Here is a 24,774-nt window from a genome sequence, read left to right on the forward strand (position 1 = left end):
CTGATAGGATGGGGGTTGCTATGAACAAACATACACTATCTAATTAGCTAGCAGACTGCATTTGCCTCACTTATGTCCAGCAGGCTAAACTCATGAGGGTCAAGGCTATGGTGACATCAGTAGTTCACAAGATCAGCCTCCATGGAGGAAATTTGCAAGGCTGCAACATGGACATCTGTTCATACATTCACTGCTCATTATTGTTTGGAAAAGGACTCTTGAGATAACTGTAGGTTTGACCAATCAGTCCTCCAGAACCTCTCTGAGGTTTAGAATCCATCCCCCCCCCCCCCCCCCCACCAGGCTCATTACTTTTCTGTTCTAAGCTGCCTGCCAATTTTAAAAAAATGGCTAGTTGTCACCAAATGTATTTTGGTGTATGCCTGTAGTAGTGCCTTGTTATTTTCTTTCCCTTTTTTCTGTTGAAAGCAGCCAGTAGCTAGGGAGTCCCATGTTGTAAGGACTTGCTAACCTGCTTGTCCTAGGAGAAAACCAAATTACTTACCTTTATTAGGTGTTCTCCATGGACAAAAGAAAATAACTCCTCACACATCCACCACGTCAAGGAATTGTATTCTACTCAGACTAAATGGGTAAACTGAGGTGGTCCCACGCGACAGCAGCAGGAAGAAATGGTGCATATGCATATGCACAATGAAGTGACCAAGAGTTTCTTATATTTAATAAGCTGGAGAAGCTTTCCTGCACAGGTTCCATCAATGGTGTCATGCAGGCTATGAGGACCTGCATCCTGCTGTCCACAGAGAATCCATTACAGGTGAGTAACTCTGGTTTTATGCACTTAGGGACCCTTTTACAAAGCTGTGGCATCTGTACTGCCGCTTCAGTCTGGCCCCACCACGTGCCATTTCCAGTGCCAGGAGCTTACCTAAATAGGTGGTGGCAAGGGCTCGCCTTGGAAATTGCTGCACGGCAAGTGCTTACCTTACCGCATGGCCATTTCCTGTTTAAAAAAAAAAAACCTTTTATTGGGCAGTGGTAAAAGGGAGCGCTGGCGTGCAGCAAACCTGAGTGCTGATGCCACCGCAGGGCCCCTTTTACTGCCGCTTGGTAAAAGGGGCCCTAAATTAGTTAGTAGGCCCCAATGAGAATAATAGGGCTTCCATTAAGTAAAATGTTGTAAAATGATATTAACACATTCATACACATTAGTAAATCTAGCCCTGTTTGAACCTGAGGCAGTGTAGGGTAAAGTTACTTGTATACAATCACAAAGAGCGTCAACAGGATTCAAACCGTGGCTTTCCTGATGTTCACCCTGCTCTTCAAACACTAGGACACCCATGGTGGAGTTTGTGGTACAGGATGTGACATAGAGATTCAGTTGCCTACCTTCAGGTCTGTACTGTGCCAAGATTGTGACTGTCTGTCCTGCCCGTTTCAGCGCTGCAGCTGCCTGTTCATGGGTCGCATTCCGCAGGTTTACACCATTCACCTGAGAAAGAAACAATGATTTACTGTAAATCTACCCTCCAAGGCATTATACCAACTAGAAAGCATTTATGTTCTGATTTATGATACTTTATATTTGAGAAATCAACTCCCATGAGTTCTGATATCATCATATGGTCCAATTAACTACAAATGTGGGAGTAACTCATTCAAATTCATATCAACAAACTTCCTTTTGTAGCATTTTTTAGAATGCAGAAGTGGAGAACATAACAACAGATAACAACCTATAAAATATTCTTAGTAAATGTAGATTATGAGATTCTGTAACGACTGCAGAGGAATGCAGACACACAAGATGATGATGTCACACTGTCACCAGTACGCCTTGTAGCGCTATAGAAATGCTAAATAGTAGTAGTAGTAGTAGTAGTCACCAACCCAGAAATGCTCTCCTCTAGCTCAGGAAGTCTTCTAAAGCCTTCCTGAGCACATGCAGGGATTCCCGTGCCAGTGATTGCGCCTCCTCTCTGGTGGTCAGTTTTTCTGTGTCGCTACTGGATGGGGCTTTCCTCACCAAAAAAAAAAAAAAGTAGTGCAGGGAAAAACAAAGTTAGAGGCAGATACGGTCTCTTCCCAGCCATTAAAAAATGGTAAGCTGGGGAGAGGAAGTGATGTCATACCAGAGAACAGCCACCTTAAGTTGGATCTCTGGCTCAAAAAGTTAAAATCTAGGTCTATCCTAGCAAAGAAAGAGGCAGAGTGCCCAATTCTTAACTGCTGGATTGCAGTAAGTCTGTAGTAATTAACTAGAGACGGCTACATGACACAAGCCCATCGATTAAGGGACTTCTATACAGCGGGAATTGCACCGCAAAAGGAAGTAGAGGATGGACCACAACAAGACTGTACGAAAGAAGCACGGAAGTGGAAGAAACTGGAGCATCAAGTTGATACTATCTTGTAAAACATGTTATTTCATTGTGTGTACAGCATGAACAAATCCCAGCCAGGTGAACTCAATACAGGCCGGGTTTCAGCTGAAACAGCCTTCATCGGGGAGTCTTCTCAAAATATAAATCTTCAAAGTATTAAGCAGCAAGAGTATACTTTGCATCCCAAATATGGTAAACTGTTTCATTAAAGGTAAAACTGATGTATAAAAAAAAGTAAAACTGATGTATAAAAAAAAAACTGGCAACAAACCCAGAAGTGGGGAATGAAGGAAGGCTGGACAAACCACAGGATCAACAGCTAAAATTTATTGCTGAGATGTTTATGAAACTGTACAAAAACATAAAATCAGTGCTCGACACGGCACTGTGTTTCAGTACAAAAAGTGCCTGCCTTAGGAGTCTACAAGTAAAAACATATATAACTAACACAAATATCAATATAAATAAACTTGTTGGTAGAACATTATGAGACAACATACATAAATGATTCATACATTAAAAAAATCATATATTCTAGACAGAATACATTATAAGAACATAAGAGTAGCCATACTGGGTCAGATCAATGGTCCATGTAGCCCAGTATTCTGTTTTCCAAACAGTGACCAAGCTAGGTCACAAGTACCTGGCAGAAACCCAAATCATGGCAACACTCCATACTACAAATCCCAGGGCATGCTGTTGCTTCCCCATGTCTGTCTCAATAGCAGACTACGGATTTTTCCTCCAGGAATTTGCCCAAACCTTTTTTAAACCCAGATAAGCTAATTGCTGTTACCATCTCCTCTGGCAAAGAGTTCCAGAGCTTTACTATTCGTTGATTGAAAAAAATATTTCCTCCTATTTGTTTTAAAAGTATTTTCATGTAACTTCATTGAGTATCCCCTAGTCTTTGTACTTTTGGAACGAGTAAACAATTGATTTACTTCTACTTGTTCTACACCACTCAGGATTTTATAAACCTCAATCATATCTCCCCTCATCCGTCTCTTTTCCAAGCTGAAGAGCCCTAACCTCTTTAGTCTTTCCTCATACGAGAGGAGTTCCGTCTCCTTTATCATTTTAGTCGCTCTTCTTTGAAGCCATATCATTTATAAATATGTTAAATAGTACCGGTCCAAGTAAGATCCCTGCGGCACTCCACTGTTCACTCTCCTCCATTGAGCGAAATGACAGTTTAATCTTACCCTCTGTTTTCGGTCCAATAATCAATTCCTAATCCACACCAGAACCTTGCCTCCTATCCCATGACTCTTTATTTTTCTCAGGAGTCTCTCATGAGGAACTTTATCAAAAGCTTTCTGAAAATCTAGATACACTACATCAACCGGCTCACCTTTATCCACATGTTTATTCACGCCTTCAAAGAAATGAAGCAAGTTGGTGAGGCATTGTAAGAGATAAAATGATAATGACTTAATTAAATGATACATTAAGATCAAAGTACCCTAAACATGGTGACAATCTTGAGCATTGATTTTATGTTTTTGTGCATATACATCTCAGCAATAAATTGTATCTGTTGATCCTGTGGTTTGTCCAGCCTTCCTTTATTCCCTACTTCTAGGTTTGTTGCCACTGTTTTCGTGGGACTTTTTGCGTTCAGTTACCAAAAACCCTGCCAGCGTTCCAGCCAACATGACAGACTGTACCATGTGATTGTTCGGTTTGCAATTGAAGCTAATTGCTTTTTGATTTTTCATTTAAATACTGTATAAGGATAGTATGTCATTAGTAGTTAAACCAAAAGAGCTATTTTGACCCGATGAGGAGGCTAGGTGAGCCATGATTTGAGGCTCATGTGAAACGAGTTGCTTGCTGAGGAGTCATAGCTTTTGGAATATATGATTTGAGCTTTGGGTTGTGATATAGTTGTTTTGTTACCCCCAACTTGAGATTTTGTTCCTGCCCAAAAGTATTGATAGCATAGCTGGAGACAGCTCAGAGGATAGTGAAGATTCTCATGTTATTGCGCTAAGAAAGAAGCTGAAGAATTCTTCGGCATAAAGAATGGCATAGTAGCAGTTAGTCAGCTGCAGTCAACTCTAGGAGAGTTTTGTGCTGAACTTACAAAGCTTGGCCAGAGACTAGAAACAACAATTAAATATGGACCAATCAAAACTGAGTGAAGTCATGGGAGAAATTAGAAGATTTAGAAAACCATTCCACCACTATAACTTAAATCAGAGGATATCAGAAATAAGTGAATACGGAAATGCAGAAGAAGAGCTTCAGTGGATCTGTAAAGTCATCTTGGTTACCTCAGGGAAAGCAACTTTTGAACTGCATACCAAAATAGAGCACATAGGGCTCTAAAACAGTTAAGGGACAATAAACCCTGAGATACTGGTTTGGTAAAGATTTGGCTCCTCTCCCTCTGTCTATTCCAATTGATCAATCTGATAAGTTACCAGTGGTAAATACTTCTAAAGCTTTGGGAATCGTGTGTGATTCTACATTGTCATTTGAACCTCAAGTTAATAATGTAGTAATAAAAGTGTTCTTCAAATTGAGACAATTGAGATCTATTAAACTATGCCCTTATGATTCAGTCTTTCATACTGTCACAATTAGATTATTGCAATTCTGTCTCTATAGGACTTTCCAAGACACAGCTTGCAGCTTTTGCCGAATACTGCTACTAAATTGGCTTTCAGTTGCAATAAATATGATAGAGTAACTCCTTTATTGGTCAAGCTGCACTGGCTCCCAATTAGAGCAAGGATAATATATGATTGATTTTTGTTTATAATATACTTCATTGTTCCTCTTCTAGGCTAATGTTTAAACTTAAGGATAATAATTACCTTATGTATTCATCTATTCAAGGTGTAACATCTAAGAAAAATCATGAATGATCTGTTAAAATTTGGAATTCCTCTGTTCCATGGTGCATGACCTGTGCTCATTATTTACATCTGCCAGCAAATTTAAGATCTCAATCTCATTATGATTCCTTTTGAAAATACCTAAAAACTATTTTATTTAATGACTATCTGATCTCTAAATTGAATTGAGAAATCTAGATATTCATAGTTATTTAGATGTTCTTTTTATATTTTTATCTGAATATCGAAGGATTGCTATAATGATTAGTTATTTGCTATTTTTATTCTTTGTTCACTATCAGAAGGAAAAGTATATTTTTTATGATCCTCAACAATTGAAACAATTTCTGTGTGGGAAAGATGTGAATTTTCACCCTGTTATCAGTTGGTGAAGAGATGTCTGCTAAGGATCGGATTAAGCTTTTTCCTCAGCTTTTACCACACAGTAGACATTAGTGCAAACCCATGCTAATAAATACTGTGTTAAAAAAAGCAGGCAGCATAGTAAAAATCCCATGTTGGCCAACTAATGTGGGAGTGGGCGGGACATGGGCTGGAGGAGCAATGGCCAACTGTGACAGCTTACCTGGAGGTGATTGTTGGTGTGGTGGTGGTGTGGATGTATATTTTCAAAGCACTTAGACTTAGAAAGCTACACAGTAATCTATGGAACTTTGTAAGTCTAATTGCTTTGAAAATGAGCCCCATAATGTGCTGGGACAGGAGTGATACCCCTCTCCCACTGCTTCCACTAAATCCAGCTCTGGGCATCAAAATGGCCACTGTAACCCATTGCAGTAGCCTTGCATTACTACCACTAGGGGTCTGCTTCCGTATAAGAGTTGGTGGGGGGGGGGGGGTGGAACTGGTCATTGGGGGAGCGGGGGCTGTGGCAACGAGTGGTACCACCACAGGTATCTATATTGATGACAGTTAATTTATGGGAATTATGTTACATGCCGAGGCCAGTAGCACAGAGAGCCTGCAATGCAGTGTCTGTGCGTTAATTGTCTGCCCAGTATAGTAGATGCAGGGCATGCCTCACAGGCTTTGCATTTACTGCAGTCTATTTTTTGATGTTAACACTGTGAGGAATATGAGGGTGAGAGGGAGAATGAAGGCACATGGAGGAACGAGGAGGTTCGAGAGGGAGGGAGATTAGGTAGAGAAAGGAAGGAGTCTTTTCCCCTGGGGGATTGGAGAAAAGGAAAAGACTACAATTCCCAGCAGCCCCTGAGTAGGTTCCATGGTAGAAACGTGAACTTCAATCTCCAACAGCCCCCAGAGGAGGTCAGGAGAAGGGCAAGAGAAGGGAGTTGGAAAAACCTGTCCCAGACAGACAGGATTAGGGAAGGAGTTCTGAACCTACCCAATCAAGCAAATGGAGAGCAGCTGAGCAATGGGTGTGGGGAGGAACCTATGGACTGGCAAGGGGAAGAAAAGGGGGAGAAACTAGAGCAAGAGGAGCTGATGGAGATTGCTGCTCTGACTAAACTGGAAGAAAGGAGGTGAAATGGGAGAGGGCTGCTCGGGAGGAGAGCCTGGTAGAAGAAGGGAAAGGGTGGCTATCCCATGAGGGGAGCTGAGAGAACAGGTTTACCACGGAAGAGTCACGTGGGTGGTGGTCAGGGTATAATGCTGTTCGGGAAGAGAGCCTGGTAGAAGAAGGGAAAAGGTGTGTCAGGTTTTCAAAGCAGCAACTAGGTTTGTGAGCCCTTGGGCCGCTGCCAAGGAGCGGCAGTGGCAGGCAAAACCACCCCAACCAGCACTGGGCTAACATACACACAAAGCAGGGACTACAGACATGGAGAAGCAAAGCAGGAACACTTGGAATGGAACACAGGACTGGAGCAAGGCTTCACCTGCACTTGGCCACCCTTCCCCAGGAGTTGAGCCCCTGGGTGCAGGCGGCCGGCAGGACTTACCGGACTGGGCAGAAACTGGATACCAACAGGAAACACACAACAGAGTCAAGACTACAAGCTGCCAGGCAGCCACTAAGACAGAAACACAGACAGGAGGGAGTCAGGACTAAAAGCTGCCAAGCAGCCACTAATAAAGAACACAGACACCAGACAAGGACATGCAGACCAGAAACAAGACTAGGAACTAAACAATAAAACCAAAGCTAACTACACATAAACAAACAAGAACCAGGCAAAAACTCAGAATAAAACTAGACTAGGCAGAAGTGCACAGAGCACATCCACATACCAGGGACCTTAGATGATGCAAAGGCCAAGCAGAGAGGTTCCAAATGGCTAATAAGCCCAGCAGCAGCTGAGATACAGCCAAGCAAGTCTGGCAGGCTGGAGGATCCGGACTGGACTGGGCTGAAGTCTGGAACGGGAACCAGCACACAGACAATCCAATGCAGCCACCAGAGGGCAACAGGAACACAAACCAAAACACAGGCAGAAAGCATACTGAAGCACAGAGAGGCTTAACACACACAGGTGCAGTATAGTGGAGTAATCAGAGCCATGCTGGAAGCAGCCAGCACACAAAGACACAGGCAGAACTAACTCAGGAAGAACAGACAGAAGCCAGCTCAGAAGCAGACCACCGGAAATAAGGTGAGCCTGAGAGGGTCACGACCACATTCGTGACAAGGTGGCTATCCCACGAGGGGAACTGAGAGAACAGGTTTACCATGGAAGGGTCATGCGGGTGGTGGTCAGGGTATAATGCTGGCCTGGTTGGGGGGGACCCTTGCCACTCTCCCTAGGTTGATTTCTTTTGAAAGGGAGAGAGGAGGAGTGGTGGTTTGGGCATAACCTATACATGAACTGCTGGGAGTTTGAACCCTTTCTGAACTGCTGGGAGTTTGAACCCTTTCTGAACTGCTGTGTTTGGGGAATTGTTTTGCATAACTGCTTACATGAACTGCTGAGGAGTTTGAACCCTTTTTGATCTACCTTGTTTGGAGAATTACTTTGCATACCTGCTATACTTGAACTGCTGGGAGTTTGAACCCTTTCTGAACTGCTGTGTTTGGGGAATTGTTTTGCCTAACTGCTGACATGAACTGCTGGGGAGGGTTTGAACCCTTTCTGGAGCTACCGTGTTTGGAAAATTACTTTGCATACCTGCTATACATGAACTGCTGGGAGTTTGAGCCCTTTTTGAGCTACTTTGTTTGAAGAATTGCTTTGCATAACTGCTTTATATGAACTGCTGAGATTTTGGAACCTTTTGGGGGTTTTTTTTGTTTTGAATACTATGCTGTTGAACTGCTATGCTTCTTGAGAAATGCTGTGGTGGGAACTACCTTTGGAGAAGCAGTTGACACAAAGGGATTACAATAAAGTATAATGATCTGACCTTGTGGATTGCCGTGTGCTCTTTAGCAGTGGATTACAGCACACAGCTCAGCTAAAGGGCCGAGGGACTCAAGAGTCTCCCGGTGCAGGAGACTTTTCCAAGAGTCTGCCGGTGGCAGAGACCTTACAACATGCAGTAAGTGCAACCCCCCAAGAGCTCCTGAGTGTTGTTGCTAATTTTGGACATCACTTATTGGCCAAGGCAACTCTGGTTTACCTGGCATCATGCTCTAGTGACAGATCAGTTGCTATCCCCTAGTATGTAGCCTTCATTACTCACTCAGCAAGAAGATCAACTCTTGTATCCCAAAACTTCCTCAAAGAAACTTTATCAATTCAAGTGGTCTTGCTTTGTGCACAGATACACCACCAATCATTATAATTCCTTTCAATGTCCAATTCAAACCATATTGGACTATCTCTTACATTTCTCAGCCTCTGGGCTAAAAACAAAATTTGTCTACATTTGTCAGCCATTGTAGCTTACCATGAGCTGGTTGATGGAAAAGCAATTATTCAGTCATCTCCTTGACCCCCACCCCCAAATTTACAGCCTCCTGGGTCTAAGGACTTGTTTAGCATAAGATACAGTATATGCACATGACAAGTGTGCCCAACTTCTGAAACCTACCCCTTCAAGTTGCAATTCTGTTACTGAGAAGTTACTGAGGCATAGCCCCTCTTTCCAGCTGCCTCTGTGTACCTTTATGGGAAGTCTAGATCTTCCAAGGATATTTTTATTGATTTCTTGTCCAGCAATTTCCACTTGCTCCTCTGGGGCTCAACCAAAACCAGATTATATGGCATTATAAGCCTTTATTCACAATTATCTCTTTTTTTTTATATCCCCTCTCTTAACTTGCTTAGCCCAGTCATCACAGCAACATTCCTCGACCAGTGGTCACACCTCAGTAGTCCTTCCTGAACCTGCAATCTGGGGTCCTCTTGAAATGACTGGGACTGCCGTCTGACTCCAAAAATTTGGAATGCTATCCTCATACATTCCTAGCCCTGGAAACAAAATACCTGACCAGGAATCACCCCAGCTACTTTGCATGGCAGTATACAGCAATGCTCCTGAACCACTAGACCTGCTGCTTCCACTGGTATTTTCATTTTCTTCTGTCTTACCTAATTAATACTTGTCCTGCTTCATTGTCTCTTGGAACTGTGGTTCTCAACCCACTACCTCTTTGGCATGCAAATCTAATTATTGTGGATATTCTAAAAACCTGACTGGCTGGGTTGAGAACCACTGTTTTAGGAGAGTAACTTTTAAACTATGACATTTTAGTTTCTCTGTCTGTATCTCTGTCTCTTCCATAGCATCTGAACACATAAGGGAATCCAAGGCAAAGAATGTAAGCATACAGCTCGTATTCTTATAAGTTTATTTCAAACTCAAGTCTATTTAATGAACTCACTAGGTTGGAATGCACAGTTGAAGGCGAGTCTCTCATGAGCTGCCAGTATCACAGCTTGGAGCTGTCTTTCCCTGATGATGTAATTTCAGGACAGAATACATCTTTAGCTCTGCTTTCAGAGTGAAGTAGTGGATAAAGAAATTGGGCAAAGAATAGAGAAGATGTGAAGCAAGAGTCAAAAAGCAGGAACAGAGGCATTACTTTAAGATTTTGTATACATAGAGTAATTTGTCAATACTTTGCATTAATGTCCCTTTCAGACATGCCTAAGAAAAAGTACGTGCAGAGATTTGCACCTGTTTATTCTGTAGATACTTTATTCCTTCAAAACAGTGCACATTGTTTGGAAAATTTTGAACTATTCGTGTTGTTATATTTCCGGCTCTCAGGAATGCCTCCATTCTATGGGAATAATTTCACCTATATACATAGTCAAGAAAAGTACCGGTTTTATATTCTTGTTTTATAAAGGTAACAGAGGTATCATGTGGTGGGAAATTTTCAAAGCATCCTTTACTTCTGGTAAATAGCCAAGAACTGAGAGTAAAGGATGTTTTGAAAATTGCCTACTCCCTGTGATTCATTAGCTAAGGGAGCACTGACATATAAAGAAGCCAATTTAGTTGCCACTGAGATTTTACCAGGTAAGTAAAAAAACGCACAAGGAACTAGCAAAAGAGAGAAAACCAAGCGTCCAGCAGCAGAACAGGCTCCTCAAAGTCAGAGCAAAAGCGGAGCAAGATTAGGAGCTTTGTTTTTGGCTTCTGCCTTTTTTCAGGTACACTTTCGTGTTTATATTAATTTAGCCACACAGAAGTATGATAGCCAGTCTTAAGACTAAGCTTCCGCCACAACCTACTTACCTAGATTACATCTAAAAATTGGCCAAGTTTAGTCAACAAGTGCTGACAGACATTACATTGTAGCCAGCTAAGTTCTCTTCTTCCCCCACACTCAAACATGCCTCTAAAAATGCTCACGTTGTCAGCATTTATATAGAGTTTAGTTGAATTTGTTATTTGTATAACAGCCTAGGGAATTCAGCAGTGAGGATTGTTTGCCTGAATTCTCGGGGCTTCTACTCTAAACCATCAGTAGGATTATTACAAAAATCTAAATTGTTTATTTGTCCTTCTGGATTTATCCAATCCCAGCCTTGGTCCCAGTAATCAATACATTTATTTATGTACCTGGTTCCTAGTCCACGGGGCACACTTTGGGCAGCTGCCTAGGCAAATACACCAACCTGGAGTTGCATTTGATTAATCATTTTTTCCATAAAATAATTCAAAGGATTTCACATACACACACACAATTGGACTCTGATGGTCCCATTTCTTCACTGTAAAATTGAATGGGTTCCTGAAGAAGTAGAAAAATGGAGATATAGCAGGAAGAGATATGAAGATTAATGTAAACAAGGTATCAACCCTACATGGCATTGCCCACAATCTGCGCTTTTAGAACAACATTTGATGAACTTTCATGCTTTTTAATTTTTTTATGTTAACTGTCTTCACTCATATATATGTTTCTAAAATTTTCTTCCATAAAGTTTGTGTCCTAATCTTTAGTTTCTGAAAATCAAAAGCACTGATCTTGCTGTAGTTTTTCTACCAAAATGACATTGATTTTTCATCAGTATCCTGTCTCCTCTTTTCTTTAGACCAATTGTCTTTTAGAGCAGCAGACCCATTAGCCGTAATCAACTAGGTCTTTCAGAAAGTTGACCTTGTGAGTTCAGTCATAGCACCTAAGAATCATCAGTTCTAATTCCCTCCCTATCAATCACTGTGGAGACCTTATGGGTGTTCCTTTACTTTCCTGTGCTTAACAGGAGTTAAGTTACAAATTCCTGCAGCTAAAACCCTTGTAAATATGTGTGATCGCCTTTGTACTATGCTGTGTCCACATTTTGCAAAGCAGAAAAGGTACAAGAGCCTGGAGAGATAACTGAGCTCTAATTGCAATTGTAGTTAAGAAAACTGTTTATCTATTTCATCATTTAGCAAGCTTGGTTTCTATTGCAGGGCAGGGTAGGGTATGACTAAAACAAGGTCTTATCCCTCCCTGCTTCTTCTGTTTCAGTAGTGATAATTTGGAGTTTTAAAGTAGCTTACAACCAAACACCATCATGAAGGGCCCTATTCAAAGGATTTATGCTTCTACTACTACTACTAATCATTTCTATAGCGCTACTAGACATACGGAGCGCTGTACACTTGAACATGAAGAGACGGTCCCTGCTCCACAGAGCTTACAATCTAATTAGGACAGGCAAACAGGACAAAACGAGATAAGGGAATATTAAAGTGAGGATGATAAAATAAGGGTTCTGAACAGGTGAATAAGGGTTACGAGTTAACTTTGAGAGCTGTCCTGCTAAATTGGGCTCTTTGAAAATTTATTAGGATTGAGGGGCAGATGAATAGAACTCCTACGCTGTAGAGAACAGTGTTGGAAAATACCAGCTGGAACACAGAGTCAGAATTACCAAGCAGTGTTCAACACTAACAGCATGCAAATTATGTAAACGCTATTAGTGTTAAGCATTGGACACTGAAGAGGAGAAACGTTCCTGGCGCATTCCCACAAGAGTATTCCCAGTCAACGGGCATCGCAAATGTAGGAAATTTCTGATAGCGGATCAGCGGGGAATAACAAGTGAAAGATGAAGCATGATGTTCACATAAAAGTGATGTAAAATCATTTAACTTCGTTGCTACGTATCCATTCCCAGTCAACGGGTACTGCACATGTAGGAAATTTGTGATAACGGATCAGCAGGGAATGACAAGTGAAAGATGAAGTGTGATGTTCACATGAACATGATATACAATTATTTAACTTTGTTGCTATGTATATGTATATGGTTGGGAGGCGGGGATAGTGCTGGGCAGACTTATACGGTCTGTGCCCTGAAAAGGACAGGTACAAATCAAGGTAAGGTATACACAAAAAGTAGCACACATGAGTTTGTCTTGTTGGGCAGACTGGATGGACCGTGCAGGTCTTTTTCTGCCGTCATCTACTATGTTACTATATATTGAATTGCTAACCATTTTTTGAGCCGCACCTTTAGGAGACAAGGTACAAAGCACCCTGTACGATTCCATTGAGTTGGGGAAAAACACCTTTTCAAAGTGAAATCTTCTATCTAAAGCTCTCTGAAGATGGTAAGAGAATCCAAATGGTCACAGATTTTAGCCAGCATCGTTCTGATGGGAGGGGCTCAAAGCCATGCCACAAGCTGCAATTAAAGAGGAACTTTGGGTGAACTAATTTATCTGACCAAAAAAGGGGCAGAGACCTGGGGCAGAATATAAAAAGGAGGCATGGGGCAGCTCTGTGTCTGCACCTGAGAGAACTGGGCAGGTAGAGAACAGAGTCCATCACTAGGTTGGTGAGTGGTATGGGTTTGTAACACCTCAGGAAGCAGGGAAGAGCTCTGTGAATGCAGGACCATAAGGACAGCTCACAGCTGTCCATAGTTTTAGTCATTAGGGGAGGGGGTTTCCATGCACCATTTTTTTGAGCATTGCACGGAATAGCTAATGCACAATAATGTTTAATTTAGACTGGCTAAAACCAGTCTAACTGAAATGTTGGAAGCCCAGTTTGCTTTGAACATCGGGCCCTGAGGGCCTAAACTTAAACTCAAAATTTCAGTAGACTCCCAAATTTAGGATGTCAACAGGGGTAGATTTAGGTCAGGGATTTAGGGCAGCACTATGCTCATAAATCTAGGCACCTGAATGGCAGGCCTAATTATAACTTTTAAACTCTTAAACTAAGATGAATTTTCAGCTGAAAACGTGGAGGGGCATAATCGAAAGGGGCGCCCAAGTTTTCCTGAGGACGCCCTTGCAGGACATCCTGGCGAAGGGGCAGGAAATCCCATATTGTCGAAATGAAAGATGGGTGTCCATCTTTTGTTTCGATAATACGGTTGGGGATGCCCAAATCTTGACATTTAGGTTGTCCCTAGAGATGGTCGTCCTTAGACTTTCTGATTTTCGGTGATAATGGAAACTAAGGATGCCCATCTCAGAAATGACCAAATGCAAGCCCTTTGGTCATGGGAGGAGCCAGCATTCCTAGTGCACTGGTCCCCCTGACATGCCAGGACACCAACCGGGCACCCTAGGGGGCACTACAGTGGACTTCATAAATTTCTCCCAGGTGCATAGCTCCCTTACCTTGTGTGCTGAGCCCCCCCCCCCCAAACCTACTACCCACAACTGTGCACCACTACTATAGGGGGGCACCTAGATGTGGGTACAGTAGGTTTCTGGTGGGTTTTGAAGGGCTCACATTTACCACTACGAGTGTAACAGGTGGGGGGGGGGGGGGGTGGACCTGGGTCCGCCTGCCTGAAGTGCACTGCACCCACTAAAACTGCTCCAGGGACCTGCATACTGCTGTGATAGACCCGAGTATGACATTAGAGGCTGGCCAAAAATATTTTTACAAATTTTTTTGAGGGTGGGAGGGGTTTACTGACCACTGGGGGAATAAGGGGAGGTCATCCCCGATTCCCTCTGGTGGTCATCTGGTCAGTTTGGGCACCTTTTTGTGGCATGGTCGTAAGGTAAAGTCGTCCCAAGTGTTTGTCAGGGACGCCCTTTTTTTTCCATTACGGGTCGAGGACGCCCATGTGTTAGGCACACCCAAGTCCTGCCTTCGCTACGCCTCCGACACGCCCCTGGGAACTTTGGTCGTCCCCGCGATGGAAAGCAGTTGGGGACGCCCAAAATCAGCTTTCGATTATACCGATTTGGGCGACCCTGTGAGAAGGACGCCCATCTTGCGATTTGTGTCGAAAGATGGGCGTCCTCTTTCAAAAATAAGCCTGATAGGCTCTATGCTAGGCTTAAAATAGGGCACACATTTAGGAGCTCAGTTTTTTTAATTTTGGGCCCAAAGTGTTTTACAACTTTAGCACTGTAAGATCAGAAATTCATGTATTACATTAGTCCAAGATCAAGGTGTGAATGGAGATGGGTAATTTCTGGAGGAAGTACAGTATATGTGAGCTGTTGGTGAAAATTAGTGAGGGTTATGGTTTATTAGATTTGATATACCGCCTTTTGTCAAGGACAGCAAGACAGTTTACAAAATTAAAATATATCGGTGAATTTGGAAAAGAACTACATCAAAAATAGTACAGGGAAGTATAAAGCAGAGACAGGAGAAGAAAAGAGATCATGTAATAGGGCTAGCGGTGAGAGCCACTCAAAACTATGCTTGGTCACTGTATGCTAATTTGAGAAGGTGAGTTTTAAGCAGTGCCTTGAATTTGGGAAAGGAAACTTCAGAGTGTAATGACATGGGGAGAGAATTCCAAAGGAGAGAGCCTGCAGTGTAGAAAGCACTCTAGCATGTGGAGTCAAGATGCACATATGAAGCTGGGGGAACAAAGAGGCATCCTGGAGCAAGCAAAGAGCCTTTGCAGGGGTGTGAGAGATGATGTGAGAAAAGATAGAAGAGCCATAGTTGTAAGAAGTTTAAATTGAATAAAGTATTGTTTAGGGAGCCAATGGTGTTTAATCAGGAGAGGTAAACTGTATTTATAAGAGCTACTTACTGGCTGATACAGATGCCCTAATTAAATTTGTAGCCTCCTAATTCGTTCAATGGCCTATAAATCAGAGATTAGGCCAGGGGTGGATGGGAATTAAAGTCTAAACTAAGGCTTCCTCTATCTATTAGCTGTGCATTATACTGATACTATAGTAACTTTAAGATACCCCCCACCCCTTTATATGCTAGCCTATGGAACTGTAACAGACCACCCTGTTTACTAAAGCCACGCTAGCAGCTTCCGTGCCCTAATGCAGACATTCACTTTGAATGGGCTGTGTCAGCATTGCTGCGTGGTTTAGTAAACGGGGGAGATTATATGCTAAGAAAAACTAAACACCTTTGGTAAGTGAGCAAGGTGACATAAAATAAGGTCCCTGAAGTTACCTATTTAATTCTAAGCCTACCTTTCCCCAAGTTTAAGCACAATTTCCCAGCAAATTCTTACCAGCGAAGCTCTCGCCCTCTTTGGAAGTCCTCTCAAATTCATGCTTCTGTATTAATGTAGTGTGGATTATCCAAAGCAAAATGTGAAGTATGCCACATAGGTGAAAGGCGGTAAAAATTGTGGGCATGTATCAATCTTCATTGACATACCATAAAGTATTACAGAGGAAAACAGAACAACTTAGTAGATAAATATTTCTCCAAGGACGGTCACTTTCTTAACAACCTTACAATTAAGGTGCTTAAAGGAAACTTTAGGAATATAGCAGACCAGAAAACATTTCAAATTGGGATGAAGGACTCAGTAGAGACATTGGCTCTCTCAGCCTTGTCAGATTGAGAGCCTTTCAACTTTGTCCACCTTTTTTTGGCTTTTATAGTGGTATAATCTTAGGGTTACCATATGGCTCCAGAAAAAGAAGAACAGATTGAGCCAGTCCGGGTTTTACTTCAATTAAAATCTGGACTGACTCAATCTGCCCATAGCAATCAAATGAAATTATTATTATTATTATTATTTATTGCACTTGTATCCCACATTTTCCCACCTATTTGCAGGCTCAATGTGGCTTACAAAGACCTGTTATGGCGTCGCCATTTCAGGGTACAAAGGATACATTTGGTGGTACAAAGATATTAAGGATGACAAGACGATATAATCAGCAGTTATATAGAAGACAGTCAGAATGAGGGTGGAGTTTGGGAGAGTTGTAGTTGGTTATGGATTTTCGTGGTAGGCTTTGTTGAAGAGATATGTTTTCAAAGATTTGCGAAAGTTAGTTATCTCATTGATTGTTTTCAGTTGTTTTGGTAGTGCATTCCACAGCTGGGTGGCTATGTAGGAAAAGCTGGATGCATGTGTTAGTCTATATTTTAGTCCTTTGCAGTTGGGAAAGTGTAGATTAAGAAAAGTGCGGGCTGATCTTTTAGCGTTTCTGGGTGGGAGGTCCACGAGGTCTATCATGTATGACGGGGCTTCGCCATAGATGATTTTATGAACAATCGTGCAGATCTTGAACGTGGTACATTCTTTAAGTGGGAGCCAGTGTAGTTTCTCTCTTAGTGGTTTTGCACTTACGTGTTTTGTTTTGCCAAATATAAGTCTGGCTGCGGTATTCTGGGCAGTTTGAAGTTTCTTGATGATTTGTTCTTTGCATCCAGCGTAAAGTGCATTGCAGTAGTCCAGATGACTTAGTACCATTGATTGTACCAGGTTTCGAAAGATAAATAAATAAATAAATTGCAAAGTATTACTCTGATATCTTCCCCTTTTACTGAGCTATAATAGCCTGAGACTTAGATGAGTCTTTACATTTTAAACCCAGTGTAACTGTATTTTTTCTTCACTGACCTGATGAATAGATGGTAACTCTCAAAAGTATGTCACAAATATATTAAGGGGAAAGGAGAAGGAAGATGGGATTTTGGATTTAGCTCATATCTAGAGGACTTACACTCTCACTGACCAGTGGGTTGCGGACCTGGGGAACCGGGTTCATTTCCCACTGCTGCCTAAAGGTCGGCAGTGGGTTGAGACCCTGGGGAACCAGGTTTAATTCCCTCTGCAGCTCTTTGTGACCTTGGACAAGTCACTGAACCCTCCATTGCCCCGGTACAATATACTTAGATTGCGAGCCCATTAGGGACAGTGCCAGTACCTGTAATGAAATTGTAAACCACTTAGGTCTAGGTGGTATATAAATACATAAATAAAACGCCAGTCACACAATTGTGGTTGGTGCTGAATATCCGGCTGAATAGTGGCGATAGTCTGCTACCGGATAAAGTTAGGACAGCCTTTTTGCTGCTAACGGGACAACAGGATTCTCAGGAGAAGTAGGCCATTTGTATTCTCATAGCTGGGTGACGTCATCTGATGGAGCCTGGTGCGGACGCTGACTAGTGAGATGAATGTAGAAATTTCTAGCAGCATCCCACTGCGCATGCATCAAGGGTGCTTGCTTGCGCCAACTGCGGATCAGCCCCAGATTCTTCCTGAGGCTCCATCCATGCCTGTGGAAAGATTCTTGACACTGGTGCCTCGAAGAGTGTCGATGCCAACGTCTACTCATGCAGTACTGCTCTCGACGTCAGGGCAGGTAGCTTCCTCAGAGTCTGAGGGTAGGGCTGTACCTTGGTGATCTTCAGGGTGTGGATGTGGTTCCATTGACTCAGGGCAGGCACAAACTCACTCAGCCTGGTCTGAATACAGTGAGGAGTCTGACTGGGACCACTCATGGGACTCAGAAGAGGACCATCATTATTTCTCGGAAAACAAGTCTTATGGGTATGTTCTGATCCCTCCACACCTCAAGAGAGACGTAAATCTCCACCAAGATCTCTCACTGGTTTTGTCAAGGAGATAGCTTCAGCCATCCCATTTAAATTGGAGACGCAGGAGGAGCCCAGGGCAGAGATGTTATCTGTTCTGGACTATGAGTCACCTCCTAAGCAAGGAGTCACAGTACCATTGCACTCTATCTTTACAGATGAACTAACGAAGGAATGGGAATCTCCCCTCTCAATGCAGGTCGCACCTAAGAAGGTGGATACACAGTATCGTACCCAGAAAGTTTCCAGATTCAAGAGGGCACAATTGCCTCACCACTCTCTGGTTGTTGAATCCGCCCTCAAATGAGTTAGGACAGTGGTTCCCAAACCTGGCCCTTGAGGCACCCCAGCCAGTCAGGTTTTCAGGATATCCACAATGAATATTCATGAGGAAGGGTTGCATGCAGTGAAGTGTCTCCGGGACCAGGTTTGGGAACCACTGAGCTAGGAGCTCCAGGACTCATGCCTCAGCTCCCCCAGGTAATGAGGCTCAGACACTAGACCTGTTTGGGAGGATGACTTTTCAGGTTTTGATGCTTATTGCCCACATCCACTCCTATCAGTTCTACATGAACCTTTATTTGCATCTTTGATACACAAGAAACTTCAGACCGCTCAGAACATGGCAGCCAGACTTATCTTCGGAAAAACCTGATTTGATAGTGCAAAGCCCCTCTGTGAAAAATTACACTGGCTCCCAATCAAAGAACGTATTACTTTCAAAATCTGCACAATGGTTCACAAAATTATCTACGGAGAAGCCCCGGGATACATGACAGCCTTGATTGACCTACCAACTAGAAATACTTCAAAATCATCACGAACATACCTAAACCTGCATTACCCAATCTGCAAAGGACTCAAATACAAATCAACTTACGCATCCAGTTTTTCCTACATAAGCACACAATTGTGGAACACGCTCCCAAAAGCCGTGAAAAACCACGTACGACCACCTGCACTTCCGGAGAACACTAAAGACTTATTTGTCCAAAAAGGCATACCCTACCAACCCGACATAAATGCTTGACCGCTGCAACACAATACCAAAATACGGTACAGACACAACACAACTCTGCCATGTATGACGCCCCTATGTGGCTATACCACATGAACTTTACCTTATCTCATATGGCAATACCACAAGAACTTTATCTTATCTCTACATCACTCTGTTTTGTTTACACCGTAGTTTGCAATCGCATCTCCGGCACCATGTAAGCCACATTGAGCCTGCAAATAGGTGGGAAAATGTGGGCTACAAATGTAACAAACAAATAAATAAATAAATATACTTAGTCTTGTAGATTCCCACAGGAGCAGGTCACAAAGCTTTGCAAGTTGGCCAGTAAACAGCTGGAGTGCAAGAAGTATATGAACGTGCAAAACCCCTACGAGAAAAGTTACACTGGCTCCCACTTAAAAAACGCATCACGTTTAAAATTTGTACCCTAGTTCACAAAATCATTCACGGAGATGCCCCAGTCTACATGTGAGACCTGATTGACTTACCACCCAGGAATGCTAAAAAATCATCCCGCACATTCCTCAATCTTCACTTCCCCAACTGTAAAGGTCTAAAATACAAATTAATACATGAATCATCCTTTTCTTACTTGAACATACAATTCTGGAACACGCTGCCGCAAAACCTGAAAACGATCTACGAGTTAGCTAGCTTCCGCAAACTACTGAAGACCCATCTCTTTAACAAAGCATACCACAAAGATCAACAAATGTGAACTCTTGCACATATACCCAGAATTGTCTTATAATGTTTGCTTGCTACACTAATATCTTGTTTCTTCATTATCATGCTACCCAAGATCTATATGTATTACTAAATGTATATTCTCTTTTACATTTCCACCATTCATGATGTATTGTAAGCCACATTGAGCCTACAAAGAGGTGGGAAAATGTGGGGTACAAATGCAACAAATAATAAATAATAATCTGGCCAGGGGCGCTTACGATTCGTTTGATATTGTGTCCAGACTCTCAGCCACAGGTGTGGGAATGCACAGTCTCTCATGGTTGCATGTCTCTGACCTAGAACCAGCGGTTCAGGAGAGGTTGGCAGATGTACCTTGCCGAGGAGACAGTCTTTTTGGGGACAAGATGGAGGAGATTGCTGACCTCATGAAGAAGGCAACCTCCACTGCAGCCTCTTTGTCTAGCATGTTTTTGAGTGGGCCAAGATGATGTCCCTACTACTCTCAACAGTGTAGGTTTTGGCTGCCTTTTCGCTGTGCCCAGAACCCCTATGGCCAGCATTCTTGGGCTCGCCAGCACCGATCTCAGAAGTCCCAGCCAGCTCCCCAGTCAAAGCAAGGGACTAGCTTTTGACTGGCTCTAGGAGAGCATAGCCACATTCAAAATAACCATCCTACCGCTAGGGGGAGGCTGAATGTTTTCCAACACAGGTGGCCCCTTGTAACCTCCAACCGGTGGGTTCTTTAAATAGTCTGTCTCTGTTGCACCCTGCATTGGCATCAAAGACCATCAAATTGCCCACTAACAGCATCATTCATCAGCTCTCTTTGCACACAAGCAGGAACTTGTACAGGAAATCTCTGCCCTTCTATATGCATATGCAGTCAAACCTGTGCCACAAGGGGAAGAAGGGAAGATTCTATTTGAGGTACTTCCTTGAGCCCAAGAAAATTGGAGAATTTCATTCTATCCTAGACCCAAGGGCCCTGAACAAATTCCTTGCCAAAGAAAAGTTTAGGATGATATCCCTGGGCACCCTTCTCCCTATGATTCAGGAAAAAGATTGGCTATGCTGTCTGTACTTAAAAGGATGCCTAGATCCACATTTCGGTACTTCCCAGTCACAGGAAGTATCTTGGATTCTGAATAGGGAAATGCCACTACCAATATTGCATTCTGCCATTTGACCTCGCGTCTGCTCTCAGGGTATTCACCAAATATCTAGCAGTAATTGCAGCTTATATGCGTAGACTGGGAGTTTGTGTTCCCCTATCTGGATGATTGGCTGGTCGAGAGCACATCGCAGGATGAAGCTCAGAGTCAATATGCCTAACTATTAGGGTTTGTGATAAACTACCCCGTCCCACCTTCTCCCGGTTCAGCAATTGGAGTACATAGGCGCCCTGCTCAATATATTGCAGGCTTGGGCTTTACTTCCTCAAGCAAGAGAAGAGGCCTTGGTAACATTCGCCTCACAAGTCCAAAGTAGCAAGCAGGTCACAGCTCAGCAAATGTTGAGATTAATGGGCCACATGGCCTCAACAGTGTATGTAATTCCCATGACACATCTCCATTTGAAAGAGACCCAGTGGACCCTAGCTTCCCAGTAGTCTCAGGCGGCTGTGAATCTATTAGATGTAATCCAGATTCCTCCAGATTTGACTCTAGCTCTTCTCTGGTGGACAGTTGTCACGTTTTCCAAAGCTGGAAACTAGGTTGTGAGCCCTTGGACCACTGCCGAGGAGTGGCAGTGGCAGGCAAAACCACCCCACACCGGAGACTAGGCAGAACAGGACTGGACTCCGGACTGGAGTTGCAGCAGAGGCAAACAAGTAGGACTAGAGCAGAGCAGGTACCCTTAAACTTCACCTGCACTTGGCCACTTTTCACCCGGAGTTGAGCTCCTGGCTGCAGGTAGCCGGCAGGACTTACTGGGCAAGGCAGGACTGGACAACAGCTAGGCAGCACAGGGACTGAGGGTCAGAGGGAAAAGGACTAAACATGGGCAGCAAGGTAGGAAACTGGGCCGGGACTCACAGAATAGACAACACAACACAAGGCAGGGAAAGGACAAGCTAGGGGACAGAAACTGGAAGCTGCAAGCAGCCACTGAAGACAGACAACACAGAAACCTAAGCACTACACAAAGAACTACAAACAAGGAGCAAGACTAAGAAACAAGCAAACCCTAAACTAAACATAGACTAACTAGAAACAGGCAAGAACTTTAGGCAAGAAACTAGAACAAGGAAACAAACTCAGGCTGAAGTGCAACAAGCGCCAACATACCAGGGCCTTAGACGATGCAAAGGCAGAGAGGTTCCAAATGGCTAATAAGCCTAGCAGCAGCTGAGGCTCACTGCTGCAATCACCAGGCAACTACGGGAGCTGTGCAGGGTCAACCAAGACAGACAAATCCGGCAGCCTGGAAGATCCAGACTGGACCAAATTCTGGACCGGGTGATAGTCCATAGCAGCCACCGGTTCTGGCCACCAGAGGGCGAGGTGAGCACCGACGTAACAACAGTTTGGTTGAATTTGACTCTGGGACTGCCATTCCAAATTCCACCTTCTCAGAAGATGTTAACAACAGATGCATCCAACTTGGGATGGGTAGCTCGTGTAGATGGACTTCATGCCCAGGGAACTTGGTCTGCTCAGAAAACAGCTTCCCATATCAACTTCCTGAAGCTCAGGGCCATTTGAAATGCTCTAAAGCAAACATGCAGATATGGGATCCTTCCCCTTGTGTCAGGAGACATGGGGATTTGGCAGTGGGCCCTCCACAGAATGTTCCTTTGAGCCACATACCTAGCAGGAAAGGGCAACTGCCTGGTGGACAGACTGAGCAGGGTTTTGCAATTGCAGGAGTGGTCTCTCAACATGGGCTTAGCCCGCAAGATCTTCCAAAAGGGGGGCACCTCTTTGGTGGATCTTTTTTCCACTCATCTCAACAACAAGGTCCCCCAGTTCTGTTCTAGAATCAGATCATACAGCAGACTAGCACTGGATGCCTTTCTACTACATTGAGGAGGGGGAAAGGTCTTTTGTATGTGTATCCTATGATAGCTTTCATAGAGTAGATTTTGCTGAATCTCAGGCAGGACCAGGTAACTATGATCCTAATCGCCCTCTGAGGGGATATATAGAGCACTGTGCCCCTCACCCTTAAGAATGATCCATCAGGTACTGTGAGCCACCTTAAAACCTTTAGTCCCTCCCAGAATGGAAGTGAGACAGGAGGGGTGAAGCCGAAAGAATAGGAACCAGGAAGTACGAAAGGTAGGGCCAGAATGGGATTGAAGAGGACTAGGGGATGGAAGAAGTGATCTCCCAAGTATACGCGTTCACTAAGTACAGTACATCTAGCTACCCTGACCTGGCTGAGGTAAGCCAAACTTTCACTTTGATATTTGTGAACCCAGTTCTGAGGCCTGGCTGACCTAGAGAGAGTGTGAGAAAGAAACTTTACAGACTGGGGCATGGTAGTCACAGGTCATGAACTGTGTTTGGGCCTTGTCAACCAGAAGCCATTGTCATGACTTGTCCCGTTGAACTAAAGAGACTTTACCTTTTTTTCCTGAACCTGTGAGGTAACAGACCTCAGGTTTAAGTTAATAGAGTGCTTACCTTAATTTTTCATCCTTCTCTGGCTGTGTTATACCCTCAACCCTCACTCACAGTATCACAAACCCCTTACTGGCCAAGACAGATCTGGTTTCCTCATCTTCAGGAGTTGTCCTCCAAAGATCTGTGAAGATTCAAATGTTTCCCAACCCTTAACACGCCGAATGAGGGATCCCTGCTGCATCCTATCCTCCAATCCCTGGCCCTCATTGCTTGGATATTGAGAGTGTAGAATTTGAATCCTTAGATTTGCTGGAGTGTGTCTCTCACATCTTGCTGACTTCCAGGAAAGACTCCACTAAGAAGTGTTAGTCATTTAAGTGGAGGAGGCTTGCCATCTGTTGTGAGGACAAGACCTTAGATCCTTTCACTTGTCCTATACAAAAACTGCTTGAATACTTCCTGCACCTCTCTGATTTCAAAACCAACCTAAGGGTTCATCTCATTACAATTAGTGCTTATCTCCATGTAGGAGGTATGCCCATCTCTCCTCAGCTTCTAGTTGTTTGCTTCATTAGAGGTTTTCTATTTGCAAAACCCTCTATCAAGCCTCCAACTGTGTCATGAGACTTCAACGTTGTCCTCACCCAGCTTATGATAGCTCCTTGTGAGCCACTTGATTCCTGTCATGTGAAGTATTTGACCTGGAAAGTTGTGTTTCTGGTGGCAGTCACTTCAGCTTGTAGCTTCAGGCCCTAGTAGCTGATCTTCCTTACACTAAGTTTTACCACATTAGAGTAGTTCTCTGCATGTACCCTAAGTTACTTCCTAAGATAGTGTCAGTTCCATCTTAATCAGTCTAACAACATTTTTCCCAAAACCACATGCCCATCCTGGCAAAAGTGTGCTGCATATCTTAGATTGCAAGTGAGCCATAGCCTTCTAGCTGGAGTGGACTAAAGCCCAAAGAGAGTCCACCCAGCTTTTTGTTTGTTACCCCCATCCAGTTTGGGTCAAAAGAATCAGCAAACACATAATTTCTAATTGGCTGGCAGATTGCATCTCCTTCACTTGTACCCAGGCTGGGCCCTGCTCTTATATCATCTGCATCAAATTGGAGTTGTCTGCTCAGCGTGGCAGTGGTTTAAGTTTTACCTCAGTAATCATTCTTACCGTGTCCTCTGGT

General features: G+C 43.4%; 1 protein-coding gene across 5 annotated transcripts in view; it reads right to left on the reverse strand.

Annotated features, from left to right (window-relative positions):
- The window catches only part of DLG3 (discs large MAGUK scaffold protein 3), a 409,804-nt gene that overhangs the window by 196,296 nt on the left and 188,734 nt on the right, over positions 1-24,774 (reverse strand). For all 5 annotated transcript variants that reach the window (XM_030208894.1, XM_030208893.1, XM_030208892.1 and 2 more), the window contains one exon: positions 1,354-1,456. In XM_030208894.1, the coding sequence (XP_030064754.1) occupies positions 1,354-1,456 (103 nt within the window). The remainder of the gene's footprint in view (positions 1-1,353; positions 1,457-24,774) is intronic.

Source organism: Microcaecilia unicolor, chromosome 7, assembly GCF_901765095.1.
Source record: "Microcaecilia unicolor chromosome 7, aMicUni1.1, whole genome shotgun sequence".
NCBI lineage: Eukaryota > Metazoa > Chordata > Amphibia > Gymnophiona > Siphonopidae > Microcaecilia > Microcaecilia unicolor.